Source organism: Globicephala melas, chromosome 18 (genome assembly GCF_963455315.2).
Source record: "Globicephala melas chromosome 18, mGloMel1.2, whole genome shotgun sequence".
Lineage (NCBI taxonomy): Eukaryota > Metazoa > Chordata > Mammalia > Artiodactyla > Delphinidae > Globicephala > Globicephala melas.
The window spans coordinates 24,365,652-24,393,175 of NC_083331.1; the positions used below are offsets into that span (position 1 = coordinate 24,365,652).

Consider the following 27,524-nt stretch of genomic DNA (forward strand, 5'->3'; position numbering starts at 1 on the left):
TTTTGTGTATGGTGTTACGAAGTGATCTAATCTCATACTTTTACATGTACCTGTCCAGTTTCCCAGCCCCACTAACTGAAGAGGCTGTCCTTTCTCCACTGTAAATTCCTGCCTCCTTTATCAAAGATAAAGTGACCATACGTGCGTGGGTTTATCTCTGGGCTTTCTACACTGTTCCATTGATCTATCTTTCTGTTTTTGTGCCAGTACCATACAGTCCTGATTACTGTAGCTTTGTAGTATAGTGTGAAGTCTGGGATCCTGATTCCTCCAGCTCCGTTTTTCGTTCTCAAGATTGCTTTGGCTATTCGGAGTCTTTTGTGTTTCCATACAAATTGTGCAATTTTTTGTTCTAGTTCTGTGAAAAATGCCAGTGGTAGTTTGATAGGGATTGCATTGAATCTGTAGATTGCTTTGGGTAGTATTGTCATTTTCACAATGTTGATTCTTCCAATCCAAGAACATGGTATATCTCTCCATCTATTAGTATCATCTTTAATTTCGTTCATCAGTGTCTTATAATTTTCTGCCTACAGGCCTTTTGTCTCCTTAGGTAGGTTTGTTCCTAGATCTTTTATTCTTTTTGTTGCAATGGTAAATGGGAGTGTTTTCTTGATTTCACTTTCAGATTTTTCATCATTAGTGTATAGGAATGCAGAGATTTCTGTGCATTAATTTTGTATCCTGCCACTTTACCACATTCATTGATGAGCTCTAGTAGTTTTCTGGTAGCATCTTTAGGATTCTTTGTGTATAGTATCATGTCATCTGCAAACAGTGACAGCTTTACATCTTTTCCCATTTGGATTCCTTTTATTTCCTTTTCTTCTCTGATTGCTGTGGCTAAAACTTCCAAAATTATGTTGAATAAGAGTGGTGAGAGTGGGCAACCTTGTCTTGTTCCTGATCTTAGTGGAAATGGTTTCAGTTTTTCACCATTGAGGATGATGTTGGCTGTGGGTGTGTCATATATGGCCTTTATTATATTGAGGAAAGTTCCCTCTATGCCTACTTTCTGGAGGGTTTTTATCATAAATGCATGTTGAACTTTGTCGAACGCTTTCTCTGAAACTATTGAGATGACCATATGGTTTTTCTCCTTCAATTTGTTAATATGGTGTATCACGTTGATTGATTTGCGTATATTGAAGAATCCTTGCATTCCTGGAATATACCCCACTTGATCATGGTGTATGATCCTTTTAATGTGCTGCTGGATTCTGTTTGCTAGTATTTTGTTGAGTATTTTTGCATCTATGTTCATCAGTGATATTGGCCTGTAGTTTTCTTTCTTTGTGACATCTTTGTCCAGTTTTGGTATCAGGGTGATGGTGGCCTTGTAGAATGTGTTTGGCAGTGTTCCTCCCTCTGCTATATTTTGGAAGAGTTTGAGAAGGATAGGTGTTAGCTCTTCTCTAAATGTTTGATAGAATTCGCCTGTGAAGCCATCTGGTTCTGGTCTTTTGTTTGTTGGAAGATTTTTATTCACAGTTTCAATTTCAGTGCTTGTGATTGGTCTATCCATATTTTCTATTTCTTCCTGATTCAGTCTTGGCAGGTTGTGCCTTTCTAAGAATTTGTCCATTTCTTCCAGGTTGTCCATTTTATTGCCATAGAGTTGCTTGTAGTAATCTCTCATGATCTTTTGTATATCTGCAGTCTCAGTTGTTACCTCTCCTTTTTCATTTCTAATTCTATTGATTTGAATCTTCTCCCTTTTTTCTTGATGTGTCTGGCTAATGCTTTATCAATTTTACTTATCTTCTCAAAGGACCAGCTTTTAGTTTTATTGATCTTTGCTATCGTTTCCTTCATTTCTTTTTCATTTATTTCTGATCTGATCTTTATGATTTCTTTCCTACTGCTAACTTTGGGTTTTTTTTTTCTTCTTTCTCTGATTGTTTTAGGTGCAAGGTTAGGTTGTTTTTTCGAGATGCTTCCTGTTTCTTAAGGTAGGATTGTATTGCTATAAACTTCCCTCTTGGAACTGCTTTTGCTGCATCCCACAGGTTTTGGGTCGTCATGTTTTCATTGTCATTTGTTTCTAGGTATTTTTTGATTTCTTCTTTGATTTCTTCAGTGATCTCTTGGTTATTTAGTAGTGTATTGTTTAGCCTCCATGTGTTTGTATTTTTTACAGAGTTTTTCCTGTAATTGATGTCTAGTCTCATAGCCTTGTGGTCAGAAAGATACTTGATACAATTTCAATTTTCTTAAATTTACCAAGGCTTGATTTGTGACCCACGATATGGTGTATCTTGGAGAATGTTCCATGAGCACTTGAGAAGAAAGTGTATTCTGTTGTTTTTGGATGGAATGTCCTATAAAAATCAATTAAGTCCATCTTGTTTAATGTGTCATTTAAACCCTTTGTTTCCTTATTTATTTTCATTTTGGATGATCTGTCCATTGGTGAAAGTGGGGTGTTAAAGTCCACTACTATGAATGTGTTACTGTCGATTTCCCCTTTTATGGCTGTTAGTATTTGCCTTATGTATTGAGGTGCTCGTATGTTGGGTGCATAAATATTTACAGTTGTTATATCTTCTTCTTGGATCGATCCCTTGATCATTATGTAGCTTCCATCTTTGCCTCTTCTAATAGTCTTTATTTTAAAGTCTACTTTGTCTGATATGAGAATTGCTATCCCAGCTTTCTTTTGGTTTCCATTTGCATGGAATATCTTTTTCCATCCCCTCACTTTCAGTCTGTATGTGTCTGGTCTGAAGTGGGTCTCTTGTAGACAGCGTATATATGGGTCTTGTTTTTGTATCCATTCAGCCATTCTGTGTCTTTTGGTGGGAGCATTTAATCCATTTCATTTAAGGTAACTATCAATATGTATGTTCCTATTCCCATTTTCTTATTTGTTTTGGGTTTGTTATTGTAGTTCTTTTCCTTCTCTTGTGTTTCTTGCCCAGAGAAGATCCTTTAGCATTTGTTACAAAGCTGGTTTGGTGGTGCTGAACTCTCTCAGCTTTTGCTTGTCTGTAAAGATTTTAATTTCGCCATCAAATCTGAATGAGATTCTTGCTGGGTAGAGTAATCTTGGTTGTAGGGTTTTCTCCTTCATCACTTTAAATATGTCCTGCCAGTCCCTTCTGGCTTGCAGAGTTTCTGCTGAAAGATCAGCTGTTCACCTTATGGGGATTCCCTTGTGTGTTATTTGTTGTTTTTCTCTTGCTGCTTTTAATATGTTTTCTTTGTATTTAATTTTTGATAGTTTGATTAATATGTGTCTTGGAGTGTTTCTTGTTGGATTTATCCTGTATGGGACTCGCTGTGCTTCCTGGACTTGATTAACTATTTCCTTTCCCATATTAGGGAAGTTTTCAATTATAATCTCTTCAAATATTTTCTCAGTCCCTTTCTTTTTATCTTCTTTTTTGGAACCCCTATAATTCAACTGTTGGTGCGTTTAATGTTGTCCCAGAGGTCTCTGAGACTGTCCTGAGTTCTTTTCATTCTTTTTTCTTTATTCTGCTCTGCAGTAGTTATTTCCACTAGTTTATGTTCCAGGTCACTTATCCGTTCTTCTGCCTCAGTTATTCTGCTATTGATCCCTTCTAGAGTATTTTTAATTTCATTTTTGTGTTGTTCATTGTTGTTTGTTTCATCTTTAGTTCTTCTAGGTCCTTGTTAAATGTTCCTTGTATTTTGTCTATTCTATTTCTAAGGTTTTGGATCATCTTTACTATCATTACTCTGAATTCTTTTTCAAGTAGACTGCCTATTTCCTCTTCATTTATTAGGTCTGGTGGGTTTTTATCTTGCTCCTTCATCTGCTGTGTGTTTTTCTGTCTTCTCATTTTGCTTATCTGACTGTGTTTGGGGTCTCCTTTTTGCAGGCTGCACGTTTTTAGCTCCCGTTGTTTTTGGTGTCTGTCCCCAGTGTCTAAGGTTGGTTCAGTGGGTTGTGTAGGCTTCCTGGTGGAGGGGACTAGTGCCTGTGTTATGCTGGATGAGGCTGGATCTTGTCTTTCTGGTGGGCAGGTCCATGTCTGGTGGTGTGTTTTGGGGTGTCTGTGGACTTATTATGATTTTAGGCAGCCTCTCTGCTAGTCGGTGGGGTTGTGTTCCTGTCTTGCTAGTTGTTTGGCATAGGGTGTCCAGCAGTGTAGCTTGCTGGTTGTTGAGTGAAGCTGGGTGTTGGTGTGAGATGGAGATCTCTGGGAGATTTTTGCTGTTTGATATTATGTGGAGTTGGGAGGTCTCTTGTGGACCAGTGTCCTGAAGTTGGCTCTCCCACCCCAGAGGCACAGCACTGACTCCTGGCTGCAGCACCAAGAGCCTTTCATCCACATGGCTCAGAATAAAAGGGAGTAAAAGTAGAAAGAAAGAAAGAAAACGGATAAAAGAAAAGAAAATAAAGTAAGGTAAACTAAAATAGTTATTAAAATAAAAAAATAATTATTAAGAAAAAAAATTTCTTTTAAATAAAAAAAAAACAAAAACGGACAGATAGAACCCTAGGACAAATGGTGAAAGCAAAGCTATACAGACAAAATCTCACACAGAAGCATACACATACACACTCACAAAAAGAGGAAAAGGGGAAGAAAGTATAAATCTTGCTCTCAAAGTCCACCTCCTCAATTTGGGATGATTCGTTGTCTATTCAGGTATTCCACAGATGCAGGTACATCAAGTTGATTGTGGAGATTTAATCCGCTGCTCCTGAGGCTGCTGGGAGAGATTTCCCTTTCTCTTCTTTGTTCATACAGCTCCCGGGGTTCAGCTTTGGATTTGGCCCCACCTCTGCGTGTAGGTCGCTGGAGGGCGTCTGTTTTTCGCTCAGACAGGACGGGGTTAAAGGAGCCGCTGATTCGGGGACTCCGGCTCAGTCAGGCCGGGGGGAGGGAGGGGCACGGAGTGCGGGGCGAGCCTGCGGCAGCAGAGGCCAGCACGACATTGCACCAGCCTGAGGCCCGCCGTGCGTTCTCCCGGGGAAGTTGTCCCTGGATCCCGGGACCCTGGCAGTGGCGGGCTGCACAGGCTCCCCGGAAGGGAGGTGTGGATAGTGACCTGTGCGCGCACACAGCCTTCTTGGTGGCGGCAGCAGCAGCCTTAGTGTCTCATGCCCGTCTCTGGGGTCCGCGCTGTTAGACGTGGCTCGCGCCCGTCTCTGGAGCTCCTTTAAGCAGCGCTCTTAATCCCCTCTCCTCACGCACCAGGAAACAAAGAGCTTGAATTTTTTTTTTTAAGACAACTAGTAAGTATTCAGCTATCATACAGATACTTTGTGTGTGTGTGTGTGTGTGTGTGTGTGCGCGTGTGTTTATTGAAATATAGTTGATTTACAATTTTAGTTTCAGGTGTACAACAAAGTAATTCAATATTTTTATAGATTATACTCCATTCCAAGTTATTATAAATTGTTGGCTATATTGCCTGTGCTGTACAATATATCCTTATATTTTATTTTATACATAGTAGTTTGTACATCTTAATCTTCTATCCCCGTCTTGCTCCTCCCCGCTTCCTCTCCCCACTGGTAACCGATAGTTTCATCTCTGTGAGTCTGTTTTTGTTTATTTGTTTGGTTTTTTTATTTTGTATTTTTTGGGTTTTTTTAGATTCCATATATAAGTGAAAACATACAGTATTTGTCTTTCTTTGCCTGACTTATTTCACTTAACATAATATTCTCTAGGTTCATTTACATTGCTGCAAATGGCAGTATTTCATTCTTTTTTGTTGTTGTTGTTATAATTATGAATTATTGTTACCTTTACACCAACTTGTTATGCAGACTAATTTTTTTAACATCTTTATTGGAGTATAATTGCTTTACAATGGTGTGTTAGTTTCTGTTTATAACAAAGTGAATCAGTTATACATATACATATGTCCCCATATCTCTTCCCTCTTGCATTGCCCTCCCTCCCACCGTCCCTATCCCACCCCTCTAGGTGGTCACAAAGCACCGAGCTGATCTCCCTGTGCTATGCGGCTGTTTCCCACTAGCTATCTATTTTATGTTTAGTAGTGTGTATATGTCCATGCCACTCTCTCACTTTGTCCCAGCTTACCCTTACCCCTCCCCATATCGCCGAGTCCATTCTCTAGTAGGTCTGTGTCTTTATTCCTGTCTTGCCCCTAGGTTCTTCATGACAATTTTTTTTTTTTTACATTCCATATATATATGTTAGCATACGGTATTTGCTTTTCTCTTTCTGACTTACTTCACTCTATGACAGACTCTAGGTCCATCTACCTCATTATAAATAACTCAATTTCGTTTCTTTTTATGGCTGAGTAATATTCCACTGTATATATGGGCCACATCTTATTTATCCATTCATCTGTCGATGGACACTTAGGCTGCTTCCATGTCCTGGCTATTGTAAATAGAGCTGCAGTGAACATTGGGGAACATGACTCTTTTTGAATTATGGTTTTCCCAGGGTATATGCCCAGTAGTGGGATTGCTGGGACATAGGGTAGTCCTATTTTTAGTTTTTTAAGGAACCTCCATACTGTTCTCCATAGTGGCTGTATCAATTTTCATTCCCACCAACAGTGCAAGAGGGTTCCCTTATATCCACACCCTCCCTCTCCAGCATTTATTGTTTGTAGATTTTTTTGATGATGGCCATTCTGACTGGTGTGAGGTGATACCTCACTGTAGTTTTTTGTTGTTGTTGTTGTTGTTTTTGCGGTACGTGGGCCTCCCACTGCTGTGTCCTCTCCCGCTGCGGAGCAACAGTCTCCAGATGCACAGGCTCAGCGGCCATGGCTCACGGGCACAGCCACTCCGCGGCATGCGGGATCCTCCCGGACCGGGGCACGAACCCGTGTCCCCTGCATCGGCAGGCGGACTCCCAACCACTGCGCCACCAGGGAAGCCCCTCACTGTAGTTTTGATTTGCATTTCTCTAATGATAGTGATGTTGAGCATCCTTTCCTGTGTTCCTGGCAATCTATATCTTCTTTGGAGAAATGTCTATTTAGGTCTTCTGCCCATTTTTGGATTGGGTTGTTTGTTTTTTGATATTGAGCTGCGTGAGCTGCTTGTAAATTTTGGAGATTAATCCTTTTTCAGTTGCTTCATTTGCAAGTATTTTCTCCCATTCTGAGGGTTGTCTTTTCTTCTTGGTTATGGTTTCCTTTGCTGTGAAAAAGCTGTTAAGTTTCATTAGGTCCCATTTGTTTATTTTTGTTTTTATTTACATTTCTCTAGGCAGTGGGTCAAAAAGGATCTTGCTGTGAACTATGTCATAGAGTGTTCTGCCTATGTTTTCCTCTACAAGGTTAATACTGTCTGGCCTTACATTTAGGTCTTTAATACATTTTGAGTTTATTTTTGTGTATGGTGTTAGGGAGTGTTCTAATTTTATTCTTTTACATGTAGCTGTCCAGTTTTCCCAGCAGCACTTAGTGAAGAGGCTGTCTTTTCTCCATTGTATAGTCTTTCCTCCTTTATCAAAGATAAGGTGACCATATGTGCGTGGGTTTATCTCTGGGCTTTCTATCCTGTTCCATTGACCTATATTTCTGTTTTTGTGCCGGTACCATTCCGTCTTGATTACTGTAGCTTTGTAGTATAGTCTGAAGTCCAGGAGCCTGATTCCTCCAGCTGCATTTTTCTATTTCAAGATTTCTTTGGCTATTTGGGGTCTTTTGTGTTTCTATACAAGTTGTGAAATTTTTTGTTTTAGTTCTCTGAAAAATGCCACTGGTAGTTTGATAGGGATTGCATTGAATCTGTAGATTGCTTTGGGTTGCATATTCATTTTCACAATGTTGATTCTTCCAATCCAAGAAAATGGTATATCTCTCCATCTGTTTGTGTCATCTTTGATTTCTTTCATCAGTGTGATAGTTTTCTGAGTACGGGTGTTTTGTCTCAATAGGTAAGTTTATTCCTAGGTATTTTATTCCTTTTGTTGCAATGGTGATTGGGATTGTTTCCTTAATTTCTGTTTCAGATTTATCATCACTAGTATATAGTAATGCAAGACATTTCTGTGCGTTAATTTTATATCCTGCTACTTTACCAAATTCATTGATTAGCTGTAGTTTTCTGGTAGCATCTTTAGGATTCTCTATGTATAGTATCATGTCGTCTGTAAACAGTGACAGCTTTACTTCTTGTTTTCTGATTTGGATTCCTTTTATTTCTTTCCTTCTCTGATTGCTGTTGCTATAACTTCCAAAACTATGTTGAATGATAGTGGTGAGAGTAGACAACCTTGTCTTGTTCCTGATCTTAGAGGAAATGGTTTCAGTTTTTCACCATTGAGAATGATGTTGGCTGTGGGATTGTCATGTATCGCCCTCATTATGTTGAGGTTTCCACCCAGACAGACAGGGTTAAAGGAGTAGCTGATTAGGGTTCTCTGGCTCACTCAGGCCTGGGGGAGGTAGGGGTATAGAATGCAGGGTGAGCCTGCGGCGGCAGAGACCGGCTTGACATTGCACCAGCCTGAGGCGCCGTGCGTTCTCCTGGGGAAGTTGTCCCTGGGTGACGGGACCCTGGCAGTGGTGGGCTGCACAGGCTCCCGGGTGCTGAGGTGTGGACAGTGACCTGTGCTCGCACACAGGCTTCTTGGTGGCTGCAGCAGCAGCACTAGCATCTCATGCCCGTTGATAGCCGTGGCTTGGGCCCGTCTCTGGAGCTCGTTTATTAGGTGCTCTGAATCCCCTCTCCTCACACACCCTGAAACAGTGGTCTCTTGCCTCTTAGGCAGTTCCAGACTTTTTCCCAGACTCCCTCCTGGCTAGCTGTGGTGCACTAGCTCCCTTCAGGCTGTGTTTACGCAGCCAACCCCAGTCCTCTCCCTGGGATCTGACTTCCGAAGCCCGAGCCTCAGCTCCCAGCCCCTTCCCGCCCCGGCGGGTGAGCAGAGGAACCTCTTGGGCTGGTGAGTGCTGGTCGCCACCGATCCTCTGTGCGGGAATCTCTCCGTTTTGCCCTCTGCACCCCTGTTGCTGCGTTCTCCTCCGTGACTCCGAAGCTTCCCCCCCGCCACCCCTCCATCTCTGCCAGTGAAGGGGCTTCCTAGTGTGTGGAAACCTTTCCTCCTTCACAGCTCCCTCCCAGAGGTGCAGGTCCCATCCCTATTCTTTTGTCTCTCTCTTTTTTTTTTTTTTCTTTTGCCCTACCCAGGTACATGGGGGAGTTTCTTGCCTTTTGGGAGGTCTGAGGTCTTCTGCCAGCGTTCAGTAGGTGTTCTGTAGGAGTTGTTCCACGTGTAGATGTATTTCTGATGTAATTGTGGGGAAGAAGATGATCTCCAAGTCTTACTCCTCTGCCATCTTGAAGGTCTCTCCCGCCACTCGCTTCTTGTCTGCAAAGTTTCTACAGAAAAATCTCGTGATAGCCATAGGGGGGTTCCCTTATATGTGACTCTTTTTCTCTTGCAGAATTCTGTCTTTAACTTTTGGAATTTTAATTATGATATGTCTGGATGTGAGTCTTTTGGGGTTCATCTTGTTTGGGACTCTCTAGGCCTCCTATACCTGGATGTCTGTTTCCTTCTTCAGGTTCAGGAATTTTTCAGCCATAATTTTATCAAATACATTTTTCACCCTTTTCTCTCTCTTCTTCTTCTGGGTTGAATATGAATATGATAATTATTATGAATATTAATATGGATATGAATAATATGAATATTAGTATACTTGATGTTGTCCAAGAGGTCCCTTAAACTATTCTTATTTAAATTTTTTTAAGTTTTTGTTTCTCTGATTGGGTGATTTCCATTATTCTGTCTTTAAGATCACTTATGCATTCTTCTGTATCACATAGTCTGCCATTAATTCCTTCTAGTGTATTTTTCATTTCAGCTATTGCATTCTTCAGCTCTGATTGGTTCTTTTTTATATTTTCCAATTCCTTACTAAAATCATTACTGTGTTCATCTATTCTTTTGCTTAGTTCAGTTAACATTCTTATTGCTAATGCTTTGAACTCTTTATATGGTAAATTTTTGATTTCTGGTTCATTAGTTGTTTTTTCAGGTTTTTTCCCTTATTCTTTCGTTTGGTACAAATTACTCTGTCTTCTCATTTTACTTAACTTTCTCTGTCACTATGAAATTAGGTAAAACAGTTACCTATCCCATTCTTGAAGGGGTGCCCTTGTGTGGGAGCATCCCTATGCAGTTCCCAGTGGATTTGGTGGGAGAGGTGAATAGGAAGTGAGCGTGGGTCACATCTTTTCCTAGGGTGTGCTGGCAGCCATCACCTTTTCAGGTGATGGGGCTGGAGATGGAGGGGCTAGAGCCAGAGCCAGGTGTGGCCCAGGACTTCTCCTGTTCTATGTGACAGTCATCGCCCTAGTGGAGTCAGGGTTGGGTCCCAACGTGCTGGAGCAGAAGCCCTGAGGGTCTGGTCTGAGCTCGTTCCATTCCCTCTAAGTGTGCTCCCTCCCCCACTCCCAGCAACAGCATCTTTGCCCTAGAGAGGAGCAGCGTCGGAGCAAGAGGGGCCAGAGCATACCCTTGGCTTGGGCTGGGACGTGGGCTGGGGAGGTCCCAGCACACCAGTCAGATCTTTAGACTGCTCCTGACGTGGCACCTCCACGAACACCAGTATGGCCACCCTCACCCCATTCAGATGTTGTGCTGGATCTGAGCCAGCTCCATCCCCCACAGCTAAGCACTCTGCTCTGCAAAGGCAGGCTTCTCCCTCGTGTGGAGCTAGAGCTGGAGGGGCTGGAGCGGGTGCCTAGTGCTGGCTGGGCTGGGCTCTGGGCTGGTCTCTGGAAGCCAACTAGAACCCCAGGCAGTTTCAATCTGCTTCCTCCACCTTGCTTCCGGGAGTCAGCAAGTGAGTTTGCCGTCTTCACAAGCAGGTCTAGGTTTCTTAGAGCCCTCCTGTAAGTCCCACTGGTTTGCAAGCCAGCTAGGCGGACTTGTCTTCCCAGAGTCAGACCCCAGGACTGAGGTGCCTAATACATGTTTCGAACTGCTCACTCCCCAGGGAGGATCTCTGAGCCTGTGTTATCCCCCTCCTCTCTGTGTCCCCTCTCAGGGGCATAGGTCCCAAGCTGATCGCTTCTCTTCCCTTCCTACCCAACTCTGTGTGCATCTTTCCCTTGGGGGTACAAGAGTCTTTCTGCCTGTCTCCAGTTTGTTTTCAGTGAGAATTGCTCCACCAGTAGATGTATTTTTTTTTTTTTTTTTTTTTTTTTTGCGGTACGCGGGCCTCTCACTATTGTGGCCTCTCCGTTGTGGAGCACAGGCTCTGGACGCGCAGGCTCAGTGGCCATGGCTCACGGGCCCAGCCGTTCTGCAGCATGTGGGATCTTCCCGGACCGGGTCATGAACCCGTGTCTCCTGCATCGGCAGGCAGACTCTCAACCACTGTGCCACCAGGGAAGCCCTGTAGATGTATTTTTGACGTGTTTGTGGGGGAGGTGAGCTCAGCTTCCTCCTGCTCTGCCACCTTGATCTCCTCTTCCCAACCTTATTTTTTGTGTATCACTTTTTCATCCCAGACACTTCCTCTGTTGTCTAAATCTCGTCTCGGCACATTCAGGCACATCAGGTATTCTGTCGGTTTCATCTTCTGTCCATTTCTTCTTTCTCCATGGTATGTTCTCACTAGCCCTAATCTGGATTTGTTGCTCTCCATATGTGTAGCGTACATGTCATCCTAGATCTCTCTCCACTACCCGTCCCCCATTTCCTCTGGTCTTTCTTTCTGCAATTTTCATCAGTTAGATATTGAACCTCCTGGACTGACCTCCTTTTTTCTCTTACGTTCTGTCCATTTGTCAGGACTTTATTGACTTTTCAGAGGTGAGATGTCTAAAAATGGATTCTCCTCTCTGTCTGAAATCTCTCTCCCAGTTGAAAGCCTAATTGCTTTCCTTATCAGCACTCCCCCTTTTTTTAACCTGAGAAACACTATTTTCTTATGATGGTAAACAGTTTATCTCTGTTTTATTGTTACACAGTCATATTACAGAATCTGCCTCATTCCGACGATGTGGATTGTTAGTAAATTTCTTTACCTTTTCCTGGTTAACCTTGCTTTAATTTTGTTGCCCATTTTTGTCTTTCTGAGAATAAATATGTGCTCTTTTAGGGTTGAAAAGGTTAGATTCTTCCTTTAAACCACTTGACTATATCTTTCAAGGCTGTGTTCATTGGGTAGAGAGCAGGCAGCTTGACTAAAAGGACGTAGCATAGCATAAAAACTGGGAAATTTGTACCCTGTGAGAAAATTAATTTTTTTCATGGGTTGTTCTTATATGACCCATTACCTAGCTGAGTTGATCCTGTATTGTGTCCGTATCTAATATGTCACTCTTGGCATTAGTATTTGAAGTATAAATTAGAAACTCATAACCCAAGTCTCCTATCCTTTTATTCTGTACCTAAGCACAGAACTGAAGTTCAGCAAAGTGATTATTATTTGTCTTCGTCTTTAAGTAAACTCAGCTATTAATGCTTTGTTTCTTTGTGGGGAATTTTGAGATAGAAAAAATATCAAAGGTAGAATGAAAGGAAATCAGAATTAAGCTTCTTTGCCTCTAGACCCAGTTTGATAAATTTAGAGACTTTTGGCTTTTAGATAGGAACAATTTTCATATTTGTGTTTGGCAGGAATCCTGTAGCTACAAGTAAGAGCAACAAAAGTAAAACTTTAAATTCTTGCAAAAAGGAATTTGGGGGTATCTCACATGTTCAAAGGAAGGGAAAGGATGCTCTTGGGCCTCAGGAAATAACTGGAACCTAGGACTTCAATGTTGTCCAGACTCTGTTTTGCTCTATACTTCACCTCGTTGTTTCGAGTGTCACAATACCTGATACGTAGTAGGTCACTTAGTAAATGTTTTTGAAAAATAAATAAATCTTAACCTAGAATAAATTCTAGAAAACTCAAGGTAAAGTAATTCTATGAATCCAGTTTTAGATAACTTTCTGAGCTAGCAATGTTTCCTTTTATGAACCTACTAATTAGTATTGGCTTTTAATGACAAACCTGATAACATGGGGTCTCATAATTAACATCTACTAGCAGTGAGCTACCAAGCCTTTCAGCTTCATAGTATGAAACCCAGTTTCTATACAATTATATTTGACTCCTTTGCTTACCTTCATTGGGGTCTAACCCTTCACCAAGATCATATACCTTGATCGTTTCCTTAGTATTCTTTGCAGGTAATGACATAGCTAATGTTCCCTTAGAAATAGCTTAAGAAGGGCTTCCCAGGTGGCGCAGTGGTTGAGAGTCCGCCTGCCGATGCAGGGGACGCGGGTTCGTGCCCCGGTCCGGGAAGATCTCACATGCCGCGGAGCAACTAGGCCCGTGAGCCACAGCTACTGAGCCTGCGCATCTGGAGCCTGTGCTCCACAACGGGAGAGGCCGCGATAGTGAGAGGCCCGCGCACCGCGATGAAGAGTGGCCCCTGCTCGCCGCAACTAGAGAAAGCCCTCGCACAGAAACGAAGACCCAACACAGCCAAAATTAATAAATAAATAAATAAAAATTAAAAAAAAAAAAAGAAATAGCTTAAGAAATGTTAGAGACTTTCCTTCTTCTGTTGCAAGACGCCAGGAATACTGTGGACATGGTCGTTAGAAATAACATGATGGCCACACACACCAGACACCATGCCTGCATTTCTCACAGGAAATAAGGACCGAAATAGAACTACTTACTTTGATGAGAAAACTTCTTTGGGGAAAGGGGGAGTATACTATAGGCTGCTAAATGTGTCCCTTCCTGCTGTTGGTCAGAGCCTAGATGAGGGGGATGAGAGTTTCTATGAATTGCTAATAGTTTATTTTACCAAAAATAAGGCCTCTGGTTATCTCAGGGAAGAAATAAAGATTAGGGGCCTAGTCTCAGTTGTAATTATATATGCTCTAATGTTTTTGCATTTTTATTGAATATTTTTATTGATTGTGATTAAACATTGAAAACAGTTTATAATCTCCCAGTTTTTATTAACCAGTTGTGAACGGTAAGTGGACATTGGGCACAATCCTCAATCCGTTACATTCCCTGGACCCTTTTACTCTTACTCATGTTTGAAGATAGTTACGATTCAAGCATTCGAGGTAGGTACTCTCCTACCTCCCCCAGAAACCTCAGGATCTCTTTGCTAGAAAATTAGGCTGTATAAATTTTTAACAAAATTCAAGGTAGATCTAGGGTTTTATGCCCAAGTCTTTGTGTTTGATTTCAGAACAAAGCGCTGTATGCAAATTCTGATTTTGAAAAATCATGCTAAACATTTTACAGTCAAGGGAAAGTTCTAAGCTCTGTGCCTTTGAAGGATCTCATTACTTATTATTGTGTGTATTGCTTATGTCTTTTTTATACACAAATGTGTCACATATTTGATATAAGAATGAACCTTGTAAAAAAAAAATTCATTCAAGACCAGATTTAGACTAGCTGCTCTCCTTTTGAAGGGGAAACCATTATTCTCAGTTCTTATCACTTATCTTTGTTTTGTCCTTGCCACCAAAGGTCTTCAAAAATTTTCTTGCAGTGGTGGTTATTAAAAGCAGCAATACATTTGTCTATCTATCTATCTATCTATCCATCCATCTATCTATCTCTCATCTGTCTTTCATCACACTAGACACTGTGTGGTATAAAGATGTGTTAGGTGTGTCCATGCAGTTTGCTACATTGCAAAAAAGGAGAAATATGGACTGTGTACAGGACTGCATAACCTCCAGGTTCTGAGTTGGAACATTAGTATTATAGTGTGGAAGGCCAGTTACAAAATCCTCTTCCAGTTCATGATTAATATCTTTATAAAAACCTTCTATATTATGATTTCAAGTTCCTTAATAAACACATTTGACAAAAATGTAGCATATAATTTCCTTCAAAATATAGAAATTTATTGAATTTTTTGTTTTATTAAAGCTCTGTTGAGGTATAATTGACATACTAAAAACTGCATATTTAAAGTATACGGTTTGATAATTTTTGGCTTTTTTATACACCTATGAAACCATCACCACAATCAATATAATGACTACATCTACGATCCCCAAAGTGTCCTTGGTCCCCTTTATAATCCCTCTCTCTCTCCCCTTCTCACCCTCCTCTTCTACCCCTAGGAATCTGCTTCCTGTTACTCTATATAACTTGTATTTTCTAGAGATTTATATAAATGGAATCACACACTCATTACTCTTTTGGACCTACCTTCTTTCACTCAGCATAATTATTTTGAGATATTCCATGTTGTTACGTATATCAGTAATCCATTCCTTTTTGTTGCTGAGAAGCATTGGAAAGTACTTTACTCTCTAAAAACCTATGCCCCCAAACAAATATACTGACCGCAGTATTTTAATTTTTTAAGTCTTTGTAAAAGATCTTTTGCTTTAAAATTTTTTAATCTTTATGAAATAATATCTGTTTATCTGAAGTTAATCCATATCTTTAGTTTCATTTGTTATTTGTTGTTAAATTCCAGTAAAATTGAAGTTAACCTTGATTTTAACTTTTCATAGTGCTATTTCCTAATTCTCAGTTATTTACCACTGCTTCAGCCTTTGTGTTACCCACCAATACGTCAAATCACCTGAAAGTACATGGCTGATCCTCAGGCGTACTCTGCTCTAACTTTCAGGCTTGGAGAACCTAGCTTCATTAGGAAATGACTTTCCATATGACCTATTTATATGTAAGGAAGCCTTTGCGGAGATCCTAACAAACAAAAAGATCCTTCTCATCCTGTTATTCAGTACTTCGATGGCTGTTTTTATTGTCAGCATACACTTCTCTGCCTGTCAACATCAGCTGTCTAACAAACTGCCCCCTTTAATTTTTTTTTTTTTTTTTTTTGTGGTACGTGGGCCTCTCACTGTTGTGGCCTCTCCCGTTGCGGAGCACAGGCTCCGGACGCGCAGGCTCAGCGGCCGTGGCTCACGGGCCCAGCCGCTCTGCGGCATGTGGGATCTTCCCGGACCGGGGCACGAACCCATGTCCCCTGCATCGGCAGGCGGACTCTCAACCACTGCGCTACCAGGGAAGCCCCTTTCTCCTTTAATTTTATCCAGCTCATTTGGGTACCCTGCTAGAGTCAGTACCAGAAAGCAAGCCACAGACAATGCATGTCATAAGCAATAACCATCCCCCTATATTAGTTAAAACCACCTAGCTTGCTTTCATGTTAATTGTTCTTCTAGGCCTGAATTTACAGCTCATCTATGGTACCTTTTCCTGACCTATTGGTTTAAGGTGTACATTGGGCTTCCTCTTTTGGCTTGCTTATTGGATTTTGGCTTTGTTTATTCCCTAATTTAGTATCCCTCACTGTCTTGAGTTAAAAATTACATTTGCAGCTTTACTTTTGAACAAAGCACAAATAAGCAGACTCTGTCTCTGCCACCTTCTTTTGTCCCGGCTAGGAGAGAGGAGGATCAAGGATGAATCCAACATCTGTTGCTGGGCCATGAAGCAGACTTTTCTGGATTATAGCAAATCACTTAGCAGAAGTGGAAAATGGAATAACCTTTCCTTTTAGCTTTCAGATCATAGAATTTTCTCTGTCCAGGTTCTGTTAGGTGACTGTCTAATTACTAGCAATCATGAGTGATCGTGTTATCCTCAGGACTTTCAGGCATTATCTGTGTCGTTATCCTTTCCTCTTTTCCTAGAACAACTCCTTTGAACAGATCATCCCCGTGCCATGCTTGGGGAAGTCTTTTTTTTTTTTTTCCTACCCAGAGAAATGAAATGGTATTTGGTAGCTTTTAGGAATTCATCCAGACTTTTCATATGACCATTTCTAAAAATTGCTTTTCCCTGACTTACAAATTATGCTGTCACCCCCTAAGATTACAGATCATGCAGTCAGGGACTCAGTGGACCTACCTTTTCTATTGGGAGGACTTTTTCTTATCTGAAATCTTCAGAGTATTTATTTGATTCTTTCTACACATGTCCTATCTCCTGATATTTTCACTGCGCAATCACATAACTTGAGTTCTACCGTGATAGTTAATGGCAATGAAGAAATGCCATTTAGGTCCCTTTATTTTGGTTTTTCTGAAGATCTTCGCAAGTGTTTGAGTTTCACCTCTCCTTTCTCAGCAAGGATGATATAACCCTCAAAAAGTCTATTTGCCCTGCAATTTTGAAAATTGATAAGAACTGAGGATATTACTCATGATTAGATCATGATAAAGGATTTCTAGCTCCTTCTTCAAAAGCTACTCAAGTCATTTCACAAAGCATGGGAAGTCTTATTTTATTTCTCTGTGTGTCCTAGAATATTTACATCTTCAGATTCCCTAGCAGAGATTTATCAAAGAGATTACTTTAAAAATCATATTGTTTCCTATAAAATGACAAACGAGTGAGTCATATAGAAGTTCACTTTTCTCTACCTTTTTAAGACCTAAGTATTCTTATTGCCAATCCAAAGTTTAATTTTAATCCAATCCCGTATGCTCCTTAAATTTTCTATATTATAAAAAGTCTTCTTATCCTGAATCATACTTCTTGGTATTTCTATGGTTGACATAGAGTGGGTTCCTTGCAAGACAGGAGATTTTGACTAAACACAGGGGACCTATGAAATGAATATGGACTGTTTGGGGTTATGTTTCAAGGGACTATGGAGAAAATTTATCGTAAGTATAACAACATATCCAAAACGGTGCTTTGTACCAGGGATGGAGTTTCATCAGTGGATGTGGTACATCATAAATATTAATGGTTGGTGATTCTTCTTTTGTTTTAATCTTAGGTTTTTAGAGTGTCCTGACTTGTTTTTTCAAAGCTTGTTCTTTGGATAATAGCTTTAACTGTAGTACAGCCTTATTATTGGCTAGGCTTTAGCTACCATATCTTAATTTCTAACATAAAAGGTTATGTTTTGAAAATTTTTTTTTTCCTTTTAGATCGATTTTTCCTGTCCACCCCTCCTTCAGAATCATTGCCTTAGCAGAACCCCCTGTTACTGGAAGCACGGCACAGCAGTGGCTGGGACCAGAATTCTTAACCATGTTCTTTTTCCATTACATGAAACCACTTGTCAAAAGTGAAGAAATCCAAGTGATTAAGGAAATGGTAAGAGTGAGGCCAGCTCTAGCCTGTTGCCTTCAGCTGTTCTCTTTTTAAGGTCTTTGTGACACCTGCTTGAGCAGAGTTGGATATTTTGGACTTTTTCTCACTGTTAATTTCCAGATTTCCTCATAAAATGGTTCTCAGATGTCAACATTTTTCAAACTCATCTGGAGGGCTTGTTAAATGGCAGATTGCCAAGTCGGTGGTTCTGGGATGGAACATGAGAATTTGCACTTCTAAAGGTGATGCTGACAGCTGCTGGTCTGGGGACCACACTTTGAGAACCATGAATGTTAGTCTATCTCTCCGTTTTCCTCATGTGGAAGCAGTTTGGGGATTCCTTTTCCTTTTATATTCAGCCGAAGGTGACTAAATTTTAAGTTCCTACTATTAGGAGAGGCCAAATATATTTTAGTTCCTTAGATTTTGTAGAAAATACTAAGTAGTGGTCCCCTGGGGATTGTAATATATCCTATACTTAACTAATTAGTTGTCTAGTGGCTTGTCGTGTATGTAAACTATTATTGCAGTGCCTGCCTTAACCAAGCACTGTGTTTAGCACGTTTGGAGTTCTAGAGCTGCACTATTCAGTGTAGTAGCACTAGCCACATTAAATCAAATTCAAAAATTCAGTTTCTCAGTCTTATTTCAAGTGGCCGATAGCATAGATAAAGAACATTGCCATCATCACAGAGAGTTCTATTGGACAGTACTATTCTAGATCACTAATAATTAACTTTTTACATAAATGCGCTCATCCCCTTTGAAATACCAGAATGAATTAATTAATTTTAGGTCTTATGAGCATGGTTGTGGATAAGGGCATAGGCTTTAAAGTCAAATAGCTTGCCTTTAAATGTCAAATCCACTACTGATGAGCTTCTAGGTCGTGGGTAAATTACTCAACTGTAGGCTCTTCATCTGAAGATGGGGATGATACTACTTCTTACATCAGAGGATTGATTTAAAGAATAAATGAGTATGTACTGAATAGAGCTTCAAATTTTAAAAGTTCCAATTACTTAAATGCCCAAAGAAACCCTGAGCAGTTTATTTCTGAAATAGTCACGTGATACCAGTCATTGTTGTAACAACTCCTGTTCTTTTTAAATTAAAATTTTAAACTTGTTATTATTTATGTAAAAATTTCTTATTATTCAATACAAATACATATTTAATTAGTTTAAAATTGGTGTACTTAAAAGCAATCAGTATATGTTTTGGGGCAACTGTTCTTCAGCATTCATTGATACATAGATCATGCCCCTCAGGTATGTGGTTGGTTTTTATTTATTTATTTACCTTAATGAAGTATAGTTGATTTACAATGTTGTGTTAATTTCTACTGTACAGCAAAGTGATTCAGTAATGCATATATATACATTCTTATTCGTATTCTTTTCCATTATGGTTTATCACAGGATATTGAATATAATTCCCTGTGCTATACAGTAGGACCTTGTTGTTTATCCATTCTCTGTATAATAGTTTGCATCTACTAATCCCAAACTCCCAATCCATCCTTTCCCCACCCACCAGGTATGTGGTTTTAAAGTCCTTGAAAAAATGGACAGCTTGAGCAACCGCCCTTTATACAAGGATACCTTACATCTCTTAGTAGACATAGATATAAGATTACTACTAAATGAAGGAGTTTGGTTTCAGTAAGAAAAGTGCCTAAATTAGAGTTGAAGCTAACAAAAAAGGATATAATATATGAAAAGTTTCTTATGGGTACACTCTGTGCCAGTTTTTAATTGGTTAGAGGCTCCTTTCAGTTTTGTCCTGGTGATGGAATTGGAAATGAAGAGTGGCCTGGTTTTGATTACCTGATTCTTTTTCTTTTTTTAATTGAAGTATAGTTGATTTATAATATTGTGTTAATTACTGCTGTACAGCAAGGTACTCAGTTATACATATATATACATTCTTTTTCACATTCTTTTTCATTATGGTTTATCACAGGATATTGAATATAGTTCCCTGTGCTATACAGAAGGACCTTGTTGTGCATCCATTCTATATATGCCAGTTTGCATCTGCTAATCCCAAACTCCCAATCCATCCCTTTCCCACCCTTCTCCCCTTTGGCAAGTCTATTCTCTATGTCTGTGATTCTGTTTCTGTTTCATAGATAGGTTCATTTGTCATATTTTAGATTCCACATATAAGTGATCTCATACAGTGTTTATCTTTCTCTTTCTGACTTACTTCATTTAGTATGGTAATCTCTAGTTGCATCCATGTTGCTGCAAACGGCATTATTTCATTCTTTTTTGTGGCTGAGGAGTATTCAATTGTATATATGTACCACATCTTTTTTACCTGATTCTTAAAGAGAAAGCAGAGGCAGATGTGTTTCCTGAGAAAATGAATAAGCAAATTTATCCACAGGTTAAACATGATACCTATAATCAGAGATTTCAAAAATTATAATTCTAATATTGTTTGATAAGTAGCCATAATTTCTGGTTGATTGATCATATATCCCAATTTATTCTTTCTTTCCTTAATTCTCTTATAAAATAGGTCCCAAATATGCCTCAGGAAGCTTTGGACAAATTGTTATCATTTACACACAAACTCAGAGAGACACAGGATCCAACAGTAAGTCTGGGTTATTTTCCATAGGATTTTCTGTTGTTGACATGCTGCTTTATATTCTTAGAGTTCAGTGCTGTAAAATCTATTTTTTAAGCTGACATATTTATTCCTTATGCTATGCTTTCTCCTATGTATATATCTTACTGTTTCAATGACTTTAACATTTCTTCCAGCTCCTCATGGCTGGTGTCATAGAAAACAACTTTTAACTTTAGGGGAGTACTTGGGTATTCCAGGAGGTTTGGGTCTACTTCTCTGTCTCCTGTGCTGAGCAATCTCATGTATTCTTATGGCTTCAAGTATCACCTCTGTGTTAATGCCTGCAATTTTATCTTCAGTTTCTAACTTCTTCCTCACTGATTCTCTATTTCGGATTGTATTTACATTTTGGGATGTTATAGGGGCAGGAAACTTTTACCTTCTTTTGTTCTAGGTCCTTTGGCTAGCCTAGTAATTAAATTGACATGACACAGTTTAATAGGAGAAAAACAACAAATTTAATTTTGTACATGCAGAAGCCCCATAAAAATCTGAAACTCAAAAAGTGACCAAAGCAGGTAGCTTTTATACCTTTTAGTCAAAGAAACAATAAAATTCTGAAGAACTGATAACACAAAGAAGTTTGGGCTTGGGGTAGTAATTAAGTGAAGAAGAAACAAGGTTTATATAGCCTTCTCAGTCCTAAATTTCCTATTTCTGGTGATAAGGATGCTTTCTACCCTCCTGGTACAGGGAGGGTATCTGTTTCATGGGAGATTCATTTCCTGCTTTCAGGGGGACAAAGGAGGGTCAGAGCGTCCTTGCACCAGCTAAGTCCCATCCTGGTGCCTGGCACATACTAGAAAATTAACAAATGTTTGCTGAGTGCATGAATAAATTAATTAATTAGTTATTAATTTATTTAGTAGATTTCCCTGGAGTTTTCGCTCCCAGAGAACATTACATTTTCATAAAAGAAATGAGGAAAAATAGAAAATTTATTTTTAATAATTTTTGAAAAGACTTTTCATATTTTTAAGCTGAATTCCTATTATTAATCATGTTAATCCAAAAAAAAAACCCTTGAGGTGTGCTCTTAAACTGAATAACCATGGTAACTAAGGGAATGTGCTCACATCCTCACCCTTTTTTTGCAAGATAAAACTGCAGTTAGAAATTTGATATTATAAGTGTTAAGTACATTAGGATTTTTAAATTAAAAGTACATTCTCAATTTTCAGTTGGTAATAATGTGAGAACAGAAATAGCAAACCCTTTACTCAACACATAAGTGGCTAAACTTCTTTCTGATTTAATCCTGGATGTTATTGCAAAGCATTTTGGTATTATCAACTGATGTGGTATTTTTTTTTTCTTTTTTTTTTTTTGCGGTATGCGGGCCTCTCACTGTTGTGGCCTCTCCCATTGTGGAGCACAGGCTCCGGACGCGCAGGCTCAGCGGCCATGGCTCATGGGCCCAGCCGCTCCGCGGCATGTGGCATCCTCCCGGACCGGGGCACGAACCCGTGTCCCCTGCATTGGCAGGCGGACTCTCAACCACTGCGCCACCAGGGAAGCCCTGATGTGGTATTTTTTAAACTCATGAGAAGTCCTTACTGATCACTGGAATGAAATGTGAAGCCTGAATTCAGTGTCATGTTTGGAATTAGGTTAGAATTTTGTAACCTGGAAAGTTACTGTATGGTTTAATAGGACTCTTGTCATAAGAATCTTCTGGTTGGAGTCATTTGTCATACATTTTCCATGATTAAAATAGGAATTTTTCATGGTCTCAAATATTAAGATGAGAATTACTATCATATTTAACTTCTAATACTTTCGATCATAGTGGCTGAAACAACCTTATCCTTAATTCTTCCTACTTTCTCACATCCGTCCTTCTTTCTCGTATCCATAAGTTGCCAAGTCCTTTGAAACATTGGTCTGATCCCTTTTCCCGCTTCTTATTGCCAGTAACCTTACTGTAGGACTTTCTCTCTTTATAAGTAGGTAACTGAAGTAGCTTTCTGATTCCTGTCTCAGTTTTCTCTGTCCTTAAACTACTTTGTATATTCCTGCCAGTTTAGTCTTTCTAAAATCATGTTACTAAGTCCTATTGCCTTTAGAAGAAGGGCCAAACTTCACAAAAAGTGATTTACGGGTCTTTGATATTAGGGAGCAAGCTTTCCAGCAGGACCCTCTAGTAAAGCTGGGCTGGTTTCCTCACATTCTGCTTGTATTTCTGTTCCTGTTGCTTTCGTGCCTTTGTTCATAGCATTTCTGCTACCCATTTGAACATTTTAAGCCCCTATAGCAGTTTTGTCAAGTGCTCCACTTATTTTTACATTAAATTATATGCTATTTTGAATTGCAGTTTATGCTTTCTTATATGTAAATATTGTCTCCATGTCTAGAATGCAAATTTGTTGAAGAAGTCTGAGTCAAATGTTTTGCTTTTGAGTTCTTTGTAACTTAGAACGTGTTTTTTAATAGAAAAAAGGGTATGTCATAAATGGTGGTCATGCTCCTAATCTAGTCCCCAAAGGAGTGTTTAACTCATGTTGTAGCTGAAATATAATGCTAATAACAGCAGTCCAACATCTCATGGAGCTGTGAAATACACGATAAAGGAGAAACCAATTCACTTTCTACTTCCTTGGGATGTACAGAGATGGGCTTAAGCGAAGTGACAAAAGGAACAAACAACGTAGTGTAGTTTTGGCATCCTCCTACCATCCATTCTGAATCCTCGGTTAATTTAATAGAGTCTCCTTCTCCATTTCCTCTGGTGCTCAGGGCCACTTTATTGCCCTTGTCAGACTCTGTGACATCTCACCCTGGTCTCTTCTGTGCCTCCCCAGCACCACCACCAGTGGACCAGTTTACTTCAAAAGTTCTCCTCTTCTCTTGATTTTCAGTGAAAACCACTATCTTCTAATGCTGCTGATCTTAGTTAGACATTAGGCGAGTAATAATCTGATGCATTAGATTCCTACTAATGTGTAGGTCTCGTTCCCTTCCTCTGTTAGATTTTTTTCATTTTGAAGAGGCTGACTTTAAATAATAATTGCTGGACTTCCCTGGTTGCGCAGTGGTTAAGAATCCACCTGCCAATGCAGGAGACACAGGTTCAATCCCTGGTCTGGGAAGATCCCACATGCTGTGGAGCAGCTAAGCCCGCAAGCCACAACTACTGAGCCCTCGCGCCACCGCTACTGAAGCCCGCGTACCCTAGAGCCTGCGTGCCGCAACTACTGAGCCCATGCGCCACAATTACTGAAGCTTGCGTGCTCTAGGGCCCGCATGCTGCAACTACTGAGCCCATGTGCACCATGAGGAAACTGGGGCTTCAAGAGACTAAGAAACTTGCCAGAATCAACACAGCTAATAAACGGAAGACCGATTTGTCTGACTCCAAAGCTTATAAACTTTACTATTACATTATGCTGCCTGCTAAGGTAATTTCAAATTCAAGTCAACAAATATTCATGGATACTTACCACGTCCTGAGTTCTATACTAGCCCCTCTATTAATGGGATTTGGGGAAGAGTAAGAACACAAAGGGAAATTATTCTGACAGTGTCAGAGAAGGATTCCAAACTGTAAGCTGCCCCCCAAGTGACAACTGGTTGACACCTCTATAATCAGAAGGCTAAATTGTCCACAACTCCTTCTCTATTTCAGAAGTCATAGATTTACTTAAAACTGTAAGCATTTCTGGCCATCTTAACAGTTTGGCTTTGTGTAAGCAGGAAAAAAAAATGAACAAATGGTTAATTGTACATAAGGGCTATTTGTAAGTCAGGTTCAATCTGTACAATGTAACATCTTTCCTCCATCCAGCCTCCTCCCCCCCCAAAAAAACATATATGCACAGTACTTTAATTGAATTTAATTAATAAATAGTTTTTATGGAATTTTTTAAAAATGTCTTTAAGGATGTTTTAAGTGTAAATTGGTTTCTGTTTATTTTATTTGTAATTCATTAACAGTACATATTTATTTTAAGTTTGGCCTTGTCCTTAGGAATAATGAATTCTGCTATGATACCCATCCAAGGGGACTTTCAGCAAGTTGCAACAAGACTCTTAACAGCCTGTCTTTGCCTTTTGGTAGGCGCAGTCATTGGCAGCATCCCTTTCTACCAGACAGCTGTTGAGGATTTCTCGTCGGCTGTCACAGTACCCTAACGAAAATCTTCACAGTGCTGTCACTAAAGCCTGTCTTTCCAGGTAACCATATTCTCCTTTCTCACTGAATTCAACTTTCTGGGTCTTTGCTAAAACAGTGACGTAAGTTTCATAGTCTGTACTCACAGGTCTGGAAAAAGTATCAGTCTGAATATGTAGCTATTTCAGCCTTGTGTTCAGTTTTTACAACATATATTACCTTACTTAGGCATAGTAATAAATTAAAGAGATTTTTATAGATGAGAAAACTAAGTCACTCAAATCAGACAGTAGTAAATAAGTAAAAGTAGGTTTGATAGTTGAACACTGGCTCATGTGTCTTCTGAGCGAGTGCTCTTATGTACTTAGCACCTCCCAAATTTGCACTGGAACTTTCCATGCTTGGTAGTACTGTCCTGTCACCCAAATTTGACAAAACTAACATCTTTTCAGTCTACACTAATATTTTTCATACTTGTTTGGAAATTATTAATAAAGCATCAGCTTATATAATTTCCTTACAGAACCATACTTGCATGAAACTATTTTAAAAGAATAATAAGAAAAGATTAATAGCAATGTCCGATAGACCTGGAGATTTCTTTTAGACTCTTTTCATATGATCTGGTAATTATTTTTATGGTGGTTATACCTGTTGTCCATTCATTCCTTGATATATTAAAGGAATTAAAAGAGAATCTATATTCAGCTTAGGAGGATCTCTAACGGCCCTCTATAAGTTTTCAGCTTAGTGGACAATTTTTCTTGTAGTTAAAGTAAGCTCCTTATGTTGCAACTTGAATTTGTTCTGTGGTGAAATGAGGCTAAAATGAGGTTTGTTTCCAGTGTCTTTGGGGTACTTCTTTGAATAACTAATAATTATGAGAAATAATAAAGTTGATTCTCCTTTTCTTTTAAGTAGATTAATATTAATCTACTTAAAAGTAGATTTTCATTTGGAAAATGAAAATTTTCATTTGGAAGATCCAAATGAAAATTAGAAAAAAACATGCTTCAATTGCCTACTTTTTAGGCTCATGAACTGAAGAAATTATTGGGTTGCCCAAAAAGTTCGTTCTTTTTGGGCAACCCAATATATACAGAAAGATTCATTATCTACCCAGTGTTTCCTTAGTCAGAACTTGGTTATAGATGTGTATTAATAGAAGTAAATAGTCAATGCCAAGTAATACAAACAGTTTCAGAGCCTAAGGGAAAATAATACTTTGGAATGAATGAAATAATCATACACAAAGCATTCTAGAGACCGTTCTAGAGAGCAAACAGTGAAAACAAAACAGTTCACTCTGAGTCTAGCGTAATCTTGATGCCTAAACCAGACAAGAATAATGTATGAAAGGAAAATTATAAATCAAATGCATGGAATGTGAACAAAAATCCTAAATGAAATCCAATTGTAGCTAAATATATATCATATATATTTATATGATATATATAATTTATTTATATATATAAATAAACTATGAGCAATTTGGAGTTATCTCAAGAATGTGAAGATTTACTATTCTTTTTTAAAATTCACCATATTAACATATTACTGAGAAGAATATCATTTAAATAAATCAGTAAAAAGGATTGGATAAAACTCAACAGCCAAACTTATAAACAAGCCAAAGCAAAAATAAGCCAAAAATATTCTTAGTTAACCATGAATGGACGGAAAATTCTTTAATCTGATAAAGGGTATCTACTAAAACTTTATAGCGAACATTCTTATGGTAAAATACTTGGCTCATTCCCTTTAGAGTTAGAAACAAAACAGGAATGTCACCTTTCTATACTTTTAGATTGGCTAAAGATTATATGATTGGCTACCTAAAAAATTCAAAAGAAGCTACATATAAACTACATATTAGAACAAATAAAATATAATGAGATTACTTATGCACCCAAGTCAGTGATATTCCTATATTCCAGCAAAAATCAATAAGGAAGTCTAATTTTTAAAAATAATACCATTCAAAATAATAATGGAAAGCTTTGAGCATCTAAGAATAAATCTGATGAGTGACATATAATGCTTTTATGGAGAAAAACATAAATCTTTATTAAAAGCTATAAAAGATAGCGGTGGGAAATGGGAAACTGTACTATGTTCATGAAAGGGAATATTAAGTATTGTCAGGCTGTTTGTTTCCCCCCCAAGTTGATATGTAGATATAATTTGGTCAAATACAACCAAGGTTATACTGAATTAGACAAGCTGATCTCGAAATTAATATAAAGGGCCAATAATATCCAAAGAAATTTTAAGGAAGATTTAAGTGGTGTGCTTTCTCCATCAGATATCAAGATCCATTATACAGTTATATTTACTTACTTATTTATTTATTTTTAACATCTTTATTGGGGTATAATTGCTTTACAATGGTGTGTTAGTTTCTGCTTTATAACAAAGTGAATCAGTTATACATATACATATGTTCCCATATGTCTTCCCTCTTGCGTCTCCCTCCCTCCCACCCTCCCTATCCCACCCCTCCAGGCTGTCACAAAGCACCGAGCCGATATCCCTGTGCCATGCGGCTGCTTCCCACTAGCTATCTACCTTACTACGTTTGTTAGTGTGTATATGTCCATGACTCTCTCTCGCCCTGTCACAGCTCACCCTTCCCCCTCCCCACATCCTCAAGTCCGTTCTCCAGTAGGTCTGCGTCTTTATTCCTGTCTTACCCCTAGGTTCTTAATGACATTTTTTTTTCTTAAATTCCATATATATGTGTTAGCATACAGTATTTGTCTTTTTC

The 27,524-nt window shown here is 39.1% G+C and overlaps 1 protein-coding gene across 1 annotated transcript in view; it reads left to right on the top strand.

Annotated features, from left to right (window-relative positions):
• The window catches only part of VWA8 (von Willebrand factor A domain containing 8), a 369,324-nt gene that overhangs the window by 117,740 nt on the left and 224,060 nt on the right, over window positions 1-27,524 (top strand). The window contains exons 15-17 of the mRNA XM_030882155.2: window positions 17,838-18,006; window positions 20,533-20,610; window positions 24,704-24,819. Coding sequence (XP_030738015.2) covers window positions 17,838-18,006; window positions 20,533-20,610; window positions 24,704-24,819 — 363 coding nt within the window. The remainder of the gene's footprint in view (window positions 1-17,837; window positions 18,007-20,532; window positions 20,611-24,703; window positions 24,820-27,524) is intronic.